Genomic DNA, 18181 nt, shown 5'->3' on the forward strand with positions numbered 1-18181 from the left:
GTACAGAGGGACTGGGGTACCCCTGCCCACAGATGAGGACAGTATTCCATGTGTGGGCAATCCCGTGCCTTATAAAGCTGTAGGAGGTGGGCCAGTGTGAAATACTATCTCGATCTGTTGAGTACACCGATGCATTTTTGAGACTAATCTGGCCTGACCCTCTTACTCTAAAAGGCCGCGGAAATGAACTTCACTTGAGATGTCGTCGAAGTAAAGAAGTGCTTTACGCACTGAGCTTTAATTGGTTGAACCGGACATCCGCTATACAGCTCTCCCACTGCGAAATATTAGCGGCGCGGCTCTCCCGTCATCCAGCGTCGAGTTGGACGCAAAAAGCTTACCCAGAATATCGGCTTGTCCGACCGATGAATCATTTCCCATGTGCAATTGTGCAGAGACGGAAAAGATGGCGTGCAGTAATTCCCTTGGATAGGTTTGACAAGAGACCCGAACGCACGAGTTCCCGAAAGAAGGTACTCTAACTTCTCGCAAATCCTACCAATGTGCAGCGACTATGCTTTGGCAACTACCTACTCTTTTGAAGGACCGGGAGGCAAGAATTGAAATATTAATAATGCGCTATTTGTCGAATTGTGTTCACATATCTATCGTAACTAGATATTATATTGAAGTCTGATGCGCTGCGATAGCGACCCGTAACTCCCGCTAGTTGGCGCTGGAGTGCACGGCGTCACGCCGGTCTTTGGTCAGGCGGCGGCGACGGCGCGCCGCGTTCTGACGGCGCGGCGCCCATAGCTCAGCATTACACTTTGACCCACTTTATGTGTGTGGTTTAGTCAATGAAAATTAAAGGAGAACCAAGGTAAGATTTTGAGAGTCACTAAAAATAACCTCATTAATCTGGTACTCCACCTCAGAGATTTAATCACGTGACTGCTAATTATTATATTTGTATGTTGTGCCGTGGCCTTCGACAAATCTCTACCCGCGACGTCCTCTCAGTCACCACACGGGATTGTTACGCCATTAAGGGTCCTAGCTAAATTGGTCGTTCCATACTTACGCTATGGATTGTCCAATTTAACTAGAACCTTAAATGGCGTAACAATCACAGAACGTGTACAGTACTTAGATGGGCCATTTTATTTAAAGTTGTCCCCTACACTTTTTTTTAAATTTGTGAATTTTATATGTTATTTCTACTCAGAATCACGAGCTCTTTCTATCCTAATTGGAGAAAAAAAGTGTCCCAAGGTTTTTGTCCATTACCATTTTTTCATAGACTTTGTATGGCGGTTTTGGAATGGAAAGATCTAAAAATTTATGGAAATCTTGGGACACTTTTCTTCTCCTATTATAGGGTCAAAACAGCTCATGATTCTGAGTAGAAATAACATAAACAATCCCAATTAAAAAAAAAAGGGTAGGGGACAACTTTGAATAAAATGGCCCAGATATCATTTAATCGACCGTTCTACCTCTACGCCGCCACACCTTTTAGTACTTTTTGTCAATTTCAACTTACTAGGAAATTTAACGGCTGGGATTAATGCCAAATTATACCCAAACCTTGTACAGTCAGCATCAGAAGTTGCTAAGCGGGCCAGGTGTTCAAAATGATCTTGACGCGACTTTATTGTTAAGAGAATAAGAGCGTGTCAAGGTAATTTTGAACACTTCGCCCGCTTAGCAACTTCTGCTGCTGACTATAACACACAAACTTATAATTTTTTTGTAACCTCCACCAATTACATGTAAATCCCAGCGGATAGGCAATGCAATTGACGTCCTTTGTTAACTAAACTGTCAGTTTGATGGCCCTTAGGATTCAATATTGAGGATCGACTTGACCCTTTTGATAGTCTTTAGGGCTTAACACCAAAATCCATCGACCGAAACTTGATTGTACCACCGAGAGTGCTCGAGATACCAATTACTTACTCCAAAATCGATTTGAGAAACGAACATTTAAACACGTTCGGGGAATGAGCGGTTTTATTAAAACATGTTAAACGTGTGTTTTAGTATTCGAATTTAAGAGTTAAATAGGGAACAAATTATTAAATAGTGACTAGGGAACAAATTAAATTATTTTTATTTGTTTTTTTAAGTACATATATCACTAATATATTAATTATTATTATTTTAAATTCTTAACTGAAATAGATACCAAACACTAAACAAAATGTGACCAAATCTACCGGTGGCTGAGGATTTAACACATTTTCTTTGGTGTATGGTATCTATTTCAGTTTATAAATGAATCTCCTTTCGGAATACTAGATATTATTACAAGTGCCTATGAGTATATTTTGAGAACTAAATGGATCTATTTTACTTAGCCTACAAACCCTTATTTTACTAGCCGTGTCACGAAGTTTATGTTGATCCTTTGTCGGTATTCAAGATTCATTTCTTTCTTAAGATTTACTTATGTATAAATTTCCAGATAGGTAGTGTTTCATTTATTATATAGTTATAGTATTTTCTCTCACTATTGATGATTATGACAACTGATACTCCATCAGAAAACGCACTCATTTCTACACCTTGTAAAGGTACCTTTCTATACAATTACATACAGGGTGACATTTAAGTCGGTAATATGTTTTTCTAACTTCGTAAACAACGAGCAATTTAATGCCCCTACTTAGGGTTTGCACGACGGATCCGAAATGTATGGGAAGATCCGCGGATCCGGATCCAGATCCGGATAATTTCATACATTTCGGATCCGGATTGCAAACCCTACCCCTACTCTTACTAAAATCAGACAAGATTTTTTTTATTTTTTTGTTTATTTTTTGTCATTTATTTTACTTTTATAAGTGTCAATGTGGTATTTAAACAGCTTTGTAAGATATTTCAAATGAAAAATTAAGTAAATTTTATTTCTAACTGGGACAAATGACAAAATTGATGTCAATGACAGTTCCGATTCAAAGAGGCGATTCAATTTACTAATTTAAATATCTTAATAAGCCGTTGTAATATCCTAAATCCACTTATAAAAGTAAAATAAATAACAAAAAATAAACAAAAAAATAAAAAAAATCTTGTCTGATTTTAGTAAGAGTAGGGGCATTAAATTGCCCGTTGTTTATGGAGTTAGAAAAACATATTACTGATTACGACTTAAATGCCACCCTGTATAGATCGCTATCGCTGCTTGTCTGATAGGAAAAACGTTAAAAATGCACGCAATTGTCGTTGCACAGAAAAAAAACCGGCCAAGTGCGAGTCGGACTCGTGCACGGAGGGTTCCGCACCATCAACAAAAAATAGAGCAAAACAAGCAAAAAAACGGTCACCCATCCAAGTACTGACCCCGCCCGACGTTGCTTAACATCGGTCAAAAATCACGTTTGTTGTATGGGAGCCCCACTTATTTTATTCTGTTTTTAGTACCTATTTGTTGTTATAGCGGCAACAGAAATACATCATCTGTGAAAATTTCAACTGTCTAGCTATCACGGTTCGTGAGATACAGCCTGGTGACAGACGGACGGACGGACGGACGGACGGACAGCGGAGTCTTAGTAATAGGGTCCCGTTTTTACCCTTTGGGTACGGAACCCTAAAAAGAACGAGTCGTGATTAATCAACACGTAACCTTGATGTCGGACAATGCGATGGGACGCACCTGTGAAAAAGTGAAGAATGCCTTTGTACGGCTTTGTATTATGGCCTTTGATGGATAAAAAGGACAAACCTAATAGAGATAATCAGGCTGTAATCGTTAAGTATAGTGTACTTACATACATTCAAGATCATAAAACCTTAAACAGGCACCGAAAAACATAACCCAATAATAAAAGAAATTTTCAAAATCGTATACCTTTAAACGAGCAATGCTTGCCTATTTATTTATATATATATCTCGGAAATCTCGGAAACGGCTCTAACGATTTCGATGAAATTTGCCATATGGGGGTTTTCAGAGGCGAAAAATCGATCTAGCTATAGTTCGTTTTTTTTAGCATTAGAAAGAAGGTAAGCGATTTTGACATGTCTTTTAATTGAAAAACGCTTTTTAAAAATCAGCAACTATTACTTATGAAAGCAGAAGAATATAAATGATCGTATTAGATTCATAATTGTTACATATTTGCCATTATTTATTTTTAAAACGTGTTTTCCAATAAAAAGACGCGTCAAGATTGTTTACCTAATTTCTAATGCTAAAAAAACGAACTATAGGTCTTATCTTTGGGAAAACGCTCATTTTTAGGGTTCCGTAGCCAAATGGCAAAAAACGGAACCCTTATAGATTCGTCATGTCTGTCTGTCCGTCCGTATGTCACAGCCACTTTTTTCCGAAACTATAAGACCTATACTATATTGAAACTTGGTAAGTAGATGTATTCTGTGAACCGCATTAAGATTTTCACACAAAAATAGAAAAAAAAATGTTTTTTGGGGTTCCCCATACTTAACTGAAACTCAAAAATTTTTTTTCATCAAACCCATACGTGTGAGTTATCTAGGGATAGGTCTTCAAAAATTATATCGAGGTTTCTAATATCATTTTTTTCTAAACTAAATAGTTTGCGCGAGAGACACTTCCAAAGTGGTAAAATGTGTGCCCCCCCCCCCCCCTGTAACTTCTAAAATAAGAGAATGATATAACTGAAAAAAAATATATGATGTACATTACCATGCATACTTCCACCGAAAATTGGTTTGAACGAGATCTAGTGAGTAGTTTTTTTTTTTAATACGTCATAAATCCCCTAAATACGGAACCCTTCATGTGCGAGTCCGACTCGCACTTGGCCGCTTTTGAGTTTTTATATGTTTTCCGAGCAAAGCTCGGTCTCTCAGATATTATTAAGTATATACGCCCTCAAATATTTAGTAACATTTAGTAAAGACTAAAATATATTTTTCACCTCAGCAGCTCGAACAAGGGTACTTTGCTACTTAAAAACAGTGAGCAAAATCGCATTTTGCTCACTGAGTGAGACAAAATGAGCAAAATCGCATTTTGCTCACTGAGTGAGCAAAATGCGATTTTGCTCACTGTTTTTAAGTAGCAAAGTACCCTTGTTCGAGCTGCTGAGGTGAAAATTTAATTGTTGGTATATCTTAAGAAAACATGAGTGAATAGAGGTAAGTGATGAAGAAAGAATAAATTTTTCGGGTTCTCTAATATGTTCTCACTGCTGAGGTGAAAAATGTTGTGTACTACACGAGATCAAAGTTATTTACATCTCGTGCGCTTTTGAGTCCCTTACTACGCTCAAGATTCTAAATTAGATTCACTCGCTACGCTCGTGAATCTATTATAGAATCTTTCGCTTGCACGGGACTCAAAATAAGCACTCGAAGAAATATCAAACTTTGATCTCTTGTTGTACAAATAACTATTTAAATAACACTAGCCCCAAACTAAGCAAAGCTTGTACTATGGGTACTAGGCGACGATATACATACATATATAGATAAATACTTATGTTTAAAACACACTCAGAAACAAATAATATTGTATGGTCTGTGCTTACGAATAAATTCTATTCTATTCTCTTCTATTCTATTCTATTCTAAATAAAGGCCCTTACCGGGATTCGAACCCGGGACCATCGGCTTCATATTAGGCAGGATTACTACCCACTAGGCCAGACCGGTCGTCAAACGCATACAAGCGCCCATTGTATATGTACATAATTATATAGGTAGAGCTTAAATGTCGACCTATTTACCTATAGATCCCCATAGCTCACTACAGCAATTCAATACGTTTTATCTACCGTATCGCGTACTCTTGTCATCGGATGGATCAACCTTGGTATGAGTACAGATCAAGTATGAACGTAATGTTTACGTACTCGATTGTAGAGGCACTTGTGTCTCTATTGAATATGGGGTATCAGTATCACGTGTATTTACAAGTGAAATGTTAAATATATTGACGCAATGTTGTGGTTTTTATTGTAATTTTGATACACACTGGTTTAGCTGAAAATAATTGGAGATCATATTGTATTTAGCAGTCAATGAGTACGTGTAGGCAACAAACATTATTATGATAATTCGAATTTATGGGAATTGAAAAAATATACCTTCAGGTTGTTTTTTTAATAACCTTCAATAATTTAGGGTGTGAATATACATGGTAGTTTCATACATTTTGCCTGGTTTGATGTTGATATTTTGTAGGAAAGAGTTAATTTATTTTTCGCGATTGCGGGGTTAGTCACATAGTAAAAGCCATAGTAGTCCCGTAGTAATAGTATACTGTATATTGTCTGAATAAAGAAATTATTTATTATTATTTATTAATAGTAAAAACTGTCACAAACAATGACAGCGAGTGACGTCGGCTCAGTAAATCAGCCACCGATTTGGATATCGTATCTAATCGGGCGACATAATCTCGGCCTTACCAGTTTTATTACCCTGTGGCCGGCCGATTGTTTGGTCAGCTGTTTCAAAAGGTATACCAATACTAAGGTTTGCAATCCCGATCCGGAATGTATGAAATTATCCGGATCTGGATCCAGATCCGCGGATCTTCCCATACATTTCGGACCCGTCGTGCAAATCCTAACCAATACCACAGAATAAATAATAGTACTAAGTACAGAAGACTCACTCTCTAACAAAACGCGTCTGTTACGATCAGCACAGATATGGCCGCTAGGTGGCGACAGCGCCACCCGCGGCTTATGGCTTTCCCCAAAATTGGGGCCGAACGGATGTACCTGTAGCAAAGCGACGAAATCACGGAGTGAGACACGCCTGCCAATACGGAACGGCTGATTATTTAATTACAACCATTTGGTTGTTATGAAATGTCGCCTTCGTAAAGGAAACTGACAGACGATCTAATGCGGGGCTTATTATTTGTAATTATTAGTTAAGTAGGTACCGTCAGCAGCAGAAGTTGCTAAGCGGGCGAGGCATTCATAATTACCTTAACGCGCTCTTATTCTCTTAACAATAAAGTCGCGTCAAGATTATTTTGAGCACCTCTCCCGCTTAGCAACTATTGCTGCTGACTGTACAGCAATAATACCAGCCAGCCTATTATGGATAGCTTTATCCATCTTTATCCACGTGATAAAATAACTGTCACTGTTTAACACCGTGGGAAAGAAAGTGACGGACACCGTTTTATCACGCTGTCACGTAGACAAGAACGACCATCATATCCGTACAGCGCACTTTTATTGTTTATCACCTGTCACTGTTCTATCAAGGACTGCGAGAGCATGACATAAACATAAAAGAAAAACCAACACAAATATACACAAAACCGAACGTAATGAGATTAGACATTAGTACGGTTACCATCAGTTTGGCACTGACATAAACGCCGTCGAGAACGTAATTTACTTTCTATACATCTCGCTCGTACTCGCATATTTGTGCAAACGAGATGAATAGAAAGTAAATTACGTTCTCGATAGCGTAAATGTCAGTTTTGACACTGTCAGTGACTCATGGTACGGGCTTAGGTATCACATTACGCAGTGGTACAAGGTATTTCTTACACAATTAAGTTTAGGCTAAAGCAAAATTGTAGTTTTTTATATTGATTTTTTTTCATCATGTGTTTATCCCGAAAAAAAAAATAACTAGGTTATATTTGCAAGGACAAAACCCAACCAAAACCTTACCTGTTTAAAATGAAAAATTCGCTCGACAGATAAAAATCACGAAATGTTTCATTTTCATTATTTGTCCCAGAATATGGGACCAAATGGACTACATGTATACACATCACAAGGCCTCGGAGCTTTCATAAAATGGTAAGACGAAAGTGAACTGTGGACTATTTCACTATGCACAACAACTATGCACTCTAGAGGTCAGAGTTAAACTAGTCCGCCTACAGTGCAATGATATTGTGAATTTGCCCTGAGGTGTTGACAAAGTGTCCACAATATCCGGTCAGTAGAATCTACATACACAAAACGAATGTATTCAGAGAGAGTTAATCTACGCAAATTTGCACCGACTACCCCGTAACAATGTATGGGAGTGCCATATATACATGAGGTAGTACTTGGCGTGAAAAGTTAGGTTGGTCTGACTTCTTGATTGCTTAGTTTATATTAGTGATAGCCAGGGGTCGGACAAAAAGTGCGGATGACGTAAAAATGACGTAATCTTGCACACAGGATGATGTTTGAGTTTGTATTTAAACTTCCGTGTGACATGTAGTAACAAAGTAGTATTAATGAAGTAACAAAATAATCGTAAATAAATCCATGGAATTAATAATACAGGTGGTAGGGTGATGTAGTGAATAAAATAAATTTCACGAAACTTAATGTTACCATAAGGTATAATTATTTGAAATTAGTTAGAACACTTAGAACAAGTCTGTGGGATCCTCAGATAAATAGGTTTAATAGTCAAAAGTGGGAACAGTAGGTAAGATTAGTAAAAAAAAAAGATAATTTGATGTTATTATACTTTTATAGCCAAATTTTAGCTAAATATAATCGTGAAGATACAATAGCTAAACAATAACGAAGTCAATTTATTGTTCATCTGATTGACAATGTGTCAGTCAAAAACGTACTTACTCATTTCAAGTGGCGATATCGTTTAATAAAGAGGTTGATAAATGATAAGTGATAATTGTTTATGAAAATCAAAAATACTATTTGAAATCATCCTATAAGTGGTTTGACGTCATCCGCACTTTTTGTCCGACCCCTGGTGATAGCCTAAGAAAATATTGGCAGATTATTTTTATTAAATTCAGGATACGAAGGTTGTTAAATATCTAAGTTTTACATGTAGGGGAAACTGGGGAGGGTTGATCACCCCTTTTGTTTTTAGCATACATTTTCTTAACTATTTGTAGTATTTAAAACCTCTATAGACCATACGACTCAGAATTTATCTCTTCATTAATAGTTTGAATTAGAACAGATTTGTGCAATAAATTAGATCATTATTTAATGAAAACCCATACTGTTGACTTTTACCATGTGTCCCCTATGTAAGGGAGACTTGTTTACCCCTGGTCGGGAGCCTTGATCCTAGGGGGATCAAGTGACCCTGGTTCTTGGGACACATGGTAAACATATTTTTACCATGTCTCCCCATACCAGATTCTCATTGATTATATAACTCGGATCGCTATTAGCAATGCATCTATAATTTGCAAAATACACAGCAAACATATATATATTGCATCTTCCATGCTTTGAAGTTGTATTTCCGGTAATCAGATGTCTAAGCCGAAGGGATCAAGTCTTCCACATTTGGGGACACTTGGTAAAAAGATTTTAAGTGGCAATGTCATATTTCGAGGGTAGTATGTACATTAATTTATTCACTTTATCTACAGAAAATTAATATATATACTATATATATATATATATACTCTCCCGGCCGATTTCGACCACGGCGACTGTTTCACCTCCGCTGCTGAAGACGTTCGTGTGCCCGCGTGTGGCTTGCGTAGCCGATCTTATTAACAAAGACCCGTGCACACAACGGGCAGGTAAGGACACCATTGTTGTAATTATACCTAATAGCCGCTGGCGGTCGGGCTTTCAGCTCGTCCCGTCTGATATCTAGTTCCATAAGTCGACGGGATTCAAAGTCATCAGTTTGTTTAATGACAAAAGATCTCCATACAGGGCGGTCGGCCGCCTGCTTCTCCCACAGAAGCGGGTCAATGTTGCAGTTCTTCATGTGGCGCTTAAGCACATCTTTATATCTGAGAAGTTGCCCGCCATGCTTTCGCTTGCCCTCCTCCAGCTCCGAGTAAAAGATGCGCTTAGCCACCCGACCCTCTGCCATCCTTGAAACGTGGCCACCCCAGCGAAGATGTCGTCGCATAATATAAACTTCGATCCCACCCACTTTGGCTCTTCGCAAAACTTCGGTGTTCCGCACGCGATCGCGCTCTATGCCAGGCGAATTGCTGAAGTACGGAGGTGAGGAGTTGCACTCGTCAGTTTGGGCACTTTTTGTTCGTATGTGGGATGAAGAACATGTTCCCTCTACTTTTAAACTGTCACGCATTAGGGCCCTCTACAAGAACAAAGGTGACCGTGCGGATTGCAACTCATACCGCGGCATATCCCTTCTCACAGTTCCTGGTAAAGTTTTTGCCAGAGTTCTCTTGAACCGCCTCATTAAACTCTCTGAAGAGATCCTGCCGGAAACACAGTTCGGCTTCCGACCTAATCGGGGCACCTGTGAGGCTATTTTCTCATTGCGTCAACAGAAAATTAATATATGAAGATATCAAACACATATTAATCCATAATCTTATACTTTTAAAAAACAATGTAATCGTATTATCCATAAAACAACATAGAATAGGGAATCAATTTTTGTACCAAAAAAAAAGAAAACAAAAATCTAAGTTATTAACATAAAATTTCTTGTAACAAGCTATTTTTTTTAAAGTTCTTATGAAGGTATTTTTAGCGTCAGATACCTACAGCAATTTAACATTTTTTACCCATCACTGGTCGTTATTGTTTACTATAATAAATAAGTTTAGAAATTTACTGCTCACGTTTCGAGGACGGTGTTTGAGCTGCATAATCCTAAAATCCTTTCTATGGACCGTCGGTTCTATAGTACATAAGGTCGGAAATCCATTGAAATAGCATTTCATCCATAAAAACAAATATCGCCGGTTGAAAACCAAATATCGTTATAAGTGTTTTTTGTCGACCGAGTAACATCCCCTGTGTGTAAAACGTTTAACTTGATAAAAAAGACCAAGTACGGGTAGTTCTTAAAATGTTGATGTCAACTTTAGTCAATCTTTTCAAAGGCCACGGGGATAATTCCGTTTTCGGAGTCGGTTGTATAATTAAAAACTGAATTATACGCCATTAAATTCCGTTTTAATAAACAATAATGAGTCAAAAACCTTGAAAGTTTAAATCAGTGTTTCTCTGGTCGTACTTTCGCGGCATGATTTACTAAAGAAAAGAAAATATTTATGATAGCTCTCTGAATCATTTTGTAAGTAAATTTATTACAATGTATACTTGATCGCTTTGGGGGTGACATGATCCCGGAATCATATCTCCCCTGAAGAAAAAGACAAAGTCTCCCCATACATAGTAAGATTATAATACGTGCCGTACTCGAAACCTGTGTTCGCGTATATCAATGTAATCCAAGTTAATCATCACTTCAATAAACAACAAATAAAATAACCACACTCACTAACATCATTTCCATCTCATATTATAAAATAAATCCAGTTAAAGCTTACCGAAAATTGAATATAGTACGCAGAAAATCTTTCACCGTCCGCCATTTTTGAACCACTGACTTTTCCGATACAGTGCCATGACAGAACGTGAAGTTAGGAACGAATGAATGAGTGTTACCAGCGCAAAAAATTGTATCTCGTTTGGTTTGATTAAAAATGAAGTTTACCAAGTGTCCCCTAGGGATCGACCCTCCCCACCCTCACCTATAGGTATCTTAGGATTTCTTTTATTTCTGTTTAAATATCAATTGTAATTTAAATTGTTTTTGTTTTAAAGTTGTTTGAAGCCTGTTTGTTTATCCTTGTATTTAAGGTTGCAAATCGATAACATACTGGCATAGGTATAATAGTTCGTATACCTAATTACTAATTATTGCTTAATGTTTCACCCTTACCTGGTTTTGGCGCCCGATCCTGTTCCGATACGGCCACCATTTTGAAAAATCAAAAACACACAAACACTCAACAAATATTTCAAATTCTTACAATTTGAAAATTCAAATTGGAATTTTGAATCACTATTTTTTTCCTATTTCGGTTTAATTTTTCGTTTAGAACAATATTCATCGATTTAAATTGATTAACTGCACTGCATCGCGGTCGGTTCGGTTTTGCATTCGCTCAAGGCATTGCCGGGTGAGCAGGAAGCTTGCGTTTGCGCTGGTTACTATTGAAACTGTTTTTATATAGTGAACGAGTTGTCAGCGCCGACTGATAGGCGCGGGCCAAGCGAATCTGCACGGTTTTACCGGATACGCAGAGTGTTTTGACAGACACCGCATCAGCGTTTAAATAAAGTCTACAAATAAATAATAAATATAGCAATATCAGGAATTGTATATTAATATTATCCATTTTTTAAGTTGTTTTTATTTATTTATTTTTATGTCATGTCATGTTTTTGTTCAATAAATATCCAAGACACTAAAGTTTTGTTTGATTTGTTATTTTAGTATTCACAAAATTGTAAAGGTAGGTACGCAGCAGCCTTCATTAGACCATCATTATGACGAAAACGCATTTTTGACGTGATAACGTTTTATAAATCGATAAACACTGTGTCATGCATGAAAAAGTGTCACGTTGTGGACAGATCTCCATGGTAACGTATAAAAGTATGCAATTTTTCATCAATGTTTTCTTATGACGTTATCACGCAAAATTATTGTCCGTAAACCGACTTTACAGACAACCATATTTTTGCGTTTTCTTATTAATTACCATGAAGCGCCGCCGCCGCGCCGAGCGCCAAACGCATGATATGCGCGAGTTGTAGGTATTAAATGTGTTTCATCTAGGAGGTAAACAATCTGTGGCCGGGCATGATCGAAGCTGAGGCTTATGTGTTGATCCATTTTTTATTGTTATTCTGTCCCATCAATCAGATGATAATAGTAGAGCAGTTTGATAGAAGAAATGTTATACTAGGTACGTTCTACTAATATGCTAAGTAGGATGTCCTGTTATAGAAAAGGAATAAAGCTGCCACAGAAAAGTGTGTTTGATTATTTTAAATACAGGTAATATTGTTTCATTTGTACCTTCATGTGATTGCCTACCTATTTTATTATAAATAAATTATTCTTATTCTTATTCTTATTCTTATTCTTATCTATTATTTAAATCTATTGCACAATAAATTATTTTCCTAATACAGGTTAAATACCTACAATAATTAGGATCGTAAGAGTGACCCAGGCGACCATAAAAATAGTGCAACGAGTGACAAGAAAAATCGATTCACCATTGATTTTAAAATTATTTATTTTCACGAACTTAATATTTTATAAAAATCGGTTAATTTGTAACGTAGTATCAAGTTACTTGAATTTTAGATAGACACTAAAATCATTGGCCAGTATACGTCTTAATGCTACTAGATATAGTAGCATACATAATTTTAATGATAATTAAGAAGCAAAACTTCGCTAACTAAATGCTAAGAAGGCTATTAAATTTTCTCACTTATCCAAATCTCTAGACTTCATAAAAGTTTTCAGTCAAGTGTTCAAGAGCTGTCACAAGCTTCGACTCCTTATACAATCGTATGAAATTTAGTATTGTTATAATATATAATAAACGGTAGGTACTTAACTTAGTTAAAACATTTTTTGAAGTGAAAACTTCTTTAGCGGCGCTGTGCACTTTTTGTGATGGGGAAAAAATGTTAAACTCGTAACAGGTGTCACCGTAACCGTGTGACCGTAAGACGTAAGACGGTCACGTGACCTGATCGAAAAACTGTTACTTCAATGTCATTGAGTGTTTCTTTGTTGATTTAAATGCCATCTAGTGAGTTTCTATCTAACTGGTATTAATATAACTCGAGTACTAACAGTGATGTGCTTAGGGGTTTCAAGTAATGCGACGAAATAACGTTAGATGCCGTTAACCTCAATTATACATAGTGCTGCAGACATTTTGCAATAGTGATTGAGTTTTCACTTCTGCCGGCACTCCCTGAGTGCAACCTGTTTTTTTAATTATTTCTCTCATAAATGTCCGGCAAGGGCGAAATGTATCAATATAAATTAAGAGGCGAAGAGTAAGTAGATTTGATCAATTTCCCGCTTCAATACTAATGTAAATATTCACAATTTTTTATTAGGTAGGTACATATAGGTACCGCTACAAAAAAATAATAAAAAAAAACTTATTAGATGGGCTAAGAGTCAAAAGAGTAAGAATCCGAGAATAAATGGAATTTACTGGATAAAATGGTTCTAATTAATAGTACTTTCATTATCTTAGTCATTAGTAGGCAAAGAAGACACCACGGAAGTAAAACAATGTCAATCCTAATATTTTCCTGACTGTTATCCTGTGACCTACTAATGGCTATGTATGCCGTTGAAGGATAGCAGGAGGAAACTGTCAATACCTGCCACGATTATTAATTAGGCGGTAAAATATAGAATAGATTTTACCTTAAAGCGTTATTTGATAGATCGAAGCGCTGGGTGATAAGGTAGGTAAGTATGAACCTAAGGTACCTATGAATTTTTCATTGAACCAATATTTTCCTGTTGACTACAAAATATCACATGACATTTTCTTGTTGTTTTTATGTAAAAGAACAAAAACCGGCTACACCGGTTATAATTTAAGATATTTTTTAAAACTTTTTTTTATATTATTAAACTTTCGTGAGACATATTTTAAACAATTTAGACGACAACGGTTTCACTCACTTGAATTTTTAATCACTATTAATCGTCGTTTTTAGGGTTCCGTAGCCAAATGGCAAAAAACGGAACCCTTATAGATTCGTCATGTCTGTCTGTCTGTCTGTCTGTCTGTCTATCTGTCCGTCTGTCTGTCCGTCCGTATGTCACAGCCACTTTTCTCCGAAACTATAAGAACTATACTGTTGAAACTTGGTAAGTAGATGTATTCTGTGAACCGCATTAAGATTTTCACACAAAAATATAAAAAAAAAACAATAAATTTTTGGGGTTCCCCATACTTCGAACTGAAACTCAAAAATTTTTTTTTTTCATCAAACCCATACGTGTGGGGTATCTATGGATAGGTCTTCAAAAATGATATTGAGGTTTCTAATATCATTTTTTTCTAAACTGAATAGTTTGCGCGAGAGACACTTCCAAAGTGGTAAAATGTGTCCCCCCCCCCTGTAACTTCTAAAATAAGAGAATGATAAAACTAAAAAAAATATATGATGTACATTACCATGTAAACTTCCACCGAAAATTGGTTTGAACGAGATCTAGTAAGTAGTTTTTTTTTTATACGTCTTAAATCGCCTAAATACGGAACCCTTCATGGGCGAGTCCGACTCGCACTTGGCCGCTTTATTTTTTTTTTGTTTGACCATGTCGATGTCGTTGTATTAAGAGCCAACAGGAGCTAAGATTTAAATATTTTAGGTAAATATACCCGTCTCGCTAACGGAAGCGGCTCCTAAAACTAGTGCGATAAGAACAAGGCGAAAAATCATGCGTAAAAATATCAAAAATCGAGGTTTCGTACTCGACTGTTTCCTCCTCAAAAACTTAACCAATCGTAACCAAATTTGGAAATCTAAATGATTATGACATTATCTGTGTCGGACCGTTTTTATTTTTTGACTAATTGATGTCAGTTTTGAATAGCACGCCTCTCATTGCGGCATAGTCAATTAGGCCATTTTGGCCATTTTTGAAGGGCTCTAGCGATTTAAAAAACAAAAATATCAAAAAAAGCAAAACGGTCCGACACAGATATTGACAATATTAATCTGTGTTGAAAAAATCATTGCTCTAGCTTCAAAACCCATGGAGGAAACAGTCGAGTACGTTTGTATGGAGAAATGACCACTCCTGTTGGCTCTTAAGTATTAAGACATTATTACAGGTAGAGAATACGCAATTTTATTCTCCTTCTGATTTAAACCGTTTTTTGTATTAATGGGCATTTAATTTAATTATACAAAGTATTTAATGTATAAAAATAAATAAAAATTCTAAGTATAAACTTCAAAAACTACGTAGATTTTGTTAGAACAGGAGCCGACCACACCAAAACTTGACGCAGCGTATTTTATGCTCTGTAAGCGTCAACGTCTTTAGAGTAGCGGGTTTTCTACTCTAACATCATAAGTCATTATTATTACATAGTGTAGCGTATTTAACATACATGACGTCACAAAGTAATGGAATTAAATAAATAATAACATTTCATACTTTAGTCATAATACTCATAATCATAAGTGTGGAAAACCCGTATAGTCTGACAATAAGGATAAGTGAATAAAAACCGGCCAAGTGCGAGTCGGACTCGCGCACGGAGGGTTCCGCACCATCAACAAAAAATAGAGCAAAACAAGCAAAAAAACGGTCACCCATCCAAGTACTGACCCCGCCCGACGTCAAAAATCACGTTTGTTGTATGGGAGCCCCGCTTAAATCTTTATTTTATTCTGTTTTTAGTATTTGTTGTTATAGCGGCAACAGAAATACATCATATGTGAAAATTTCAACTGTCTAGCTATGACAGTTCGTGAGATACAGCCTGGTGACAGACGGACGGACGGACGGACGGACGGACGGACGGACGGACGGATGGACAGCGGAGTCTTAGTAATAGGGTCCCGTTTTTACCCTTTGGGTACGGAACCCTAAAAACGATCTGAAAACTAACGAGCGTGGTACCTACTGCAGCTGCTATCGCTGACTCTGTTTTGGCCCATGGCATAATCATTGTTGTTTTATACTTTTTTTTAGATGTACCTTTTTTATATTTATTAGGGATACAAGGTACACACGTCCAATTGCTCTGCACTGTCCCAGTGCATAAATACATATATCATCTTTAAACTTGGCGTGAAAAATAGTGATGCTCTACCAAGCTCTACAATATATATTTATAATTCCTAATAATGGGAAAAGTGTGACCGGATAACCCTTTTCCGGCCTGGAAACAGGCCGCACCGGTCTGTTTTGTCAAAAAATCCAAATATTTTCCAATTAATCCAGCTTTGATGATTCATTCGAAACACGTTTCCCGAGTCACATTTCCTGACAGTGCAATCTAATTTGAACCTTAAATCGGAAGGCTACAGTTGGAATTCTATTGGCGCGTATGTGGTCGATAAATCTTACTATGCATGGAAGAAAATATGACATACACAGCTATTTGACGGGGAATCACTGTTTTTTCAAGCCAGGCAATGTTTGTCTTGGTGCGCATTGTTTAAAATCTTTTCGGTATAAGGTAAAAACGTGGTGCTCGACGCGGTCCCAGTACTCATCTTGAAACTTAAGTTATTGTCAATAGAGGTGACAGCAGGGTGTCATCTTTTTACTTATACTTATATCGTTTATTGCAAACCATGGTACAATATAATAGATGTTACAATAGAAACAGATCAGAGGGTAAGGCAATTATCCTTAAAACTATATTAACTAAATATAATATTTAGTACACTTAAATATACTTTGCTTGCTCCTTGTTACATATTTATTATTTTCTAAGTTTAGGAACTTTGTTTACAAAATAGTATCATAATAGATCATCCTGCATAAATTCTTCGATGGTATATTATGATTTTTTCAATAGAACGGACTTGAGTTTTTGTGTAAATAAATGATTTATTTGATTTTTTTTTCAGTAGGTAGTTTATTATATATATTTATTGCTCGTTAGTGTTCAGCGGTGCGGTGGTTGTAGCTGGTTCGTAGAGGTAGAAGAACAGAAACTCCGTCTTGTAGCCACAAATATATTTTATATAAAAGTAGAAAATTAACACGTACTATTCTTATAGGTGTAAAAATGTGAAGGACAAGTTACTACGGTTTCTATAGTAACGAAAGTAAGAAGTTTTGTTGGACTTGCCAACATGTAGTACGGTCCTTTTTATAAATATCTAAGATTGGTTCTGGGAGAATGAGATTATCTTTGCGACGCGCACTCTTATTAAATTCAAATAGGTGTAAAATGTTTTTGATTTATCTATTGGGCATTAGCATCTCGAGCACTAGTACGTTTACCTTATTGGGCCTTAGCATGTCCAGTAGGTACTTAGACGTTTACCTTATCATCTACACTACACCATAATATTTACGAAAAAAAAAAACGATTCTTAGCATGAAGCAATTTAACTTACGGAAAATAATGAAATAGATAAAACACTAGAGTTACCTTTTTGATAAGCGTCTTTTTAAAGTCATTGTACCATTTTATATCTAGTTTAGGTACTTACTTGGTGCGTTTTTATGGAGTACCTGTTTTGTAGACGTTGTTCGGATTGTTTTCATCAAATATTTAAGATTAAATCTTTGCCGCGTCATGTTAAGGTCACTTTAGTATAACCTAAACGACCCATTGACAAATTACTTGAACAATTTAATTTTAAAACTGCTACGCATGCTGCTGCTGCTGTATATGTATAATATATTTATAAGGAAAATAGGTATCTTATGGTAGAGTAGTGAAGGAAAACATCGTGAAGACTAATCCCAATAAGACCTACTTTCCCCTCAGAGTCGGAAGGTCAGATGGCAGGCTCTTTCG

General features: G+C 36.6%; 1 protein-coding gene across 1 annotated transcript in view; it reads right to left on the reverse strand.

Annotated features, from left to right (window-relative positions):
* LOC134652825 (putative inorganic phosphate cotransporter) overlaps positions 1-11946 on the reverse strand; it is a 42732-nt gene extending 30786 nt beyond the window's left edge. The window contains exon 1 of the mRNA XM_063508005.1: positions 11566-11946. Within this exon, the coding sequence (XP_063364075.1) occupies positions 11566-11605 (40 nt within the window). The 5' untranslated portion in view covers positions 11606-11946. The remainder of the gene's footprint in view (positions 1-11565) is intronic.
* Positions 11947-18181: the final 6235 nt, after the last annotated feature.

This window comes from Cydia amplana, chromosome 12 (assembly GCF_948474715.1).
Source record: "Cydia amplana chromosome 12, ilCydAmpl1.1, whole genome shotgun sequence".
Classification (NCBI taxonomy): Eukaryota; Metazoa; Arthropoda; class Insecta; order Lepidoptera; family Tortricidae; genus Cydia; species Cydia amplana.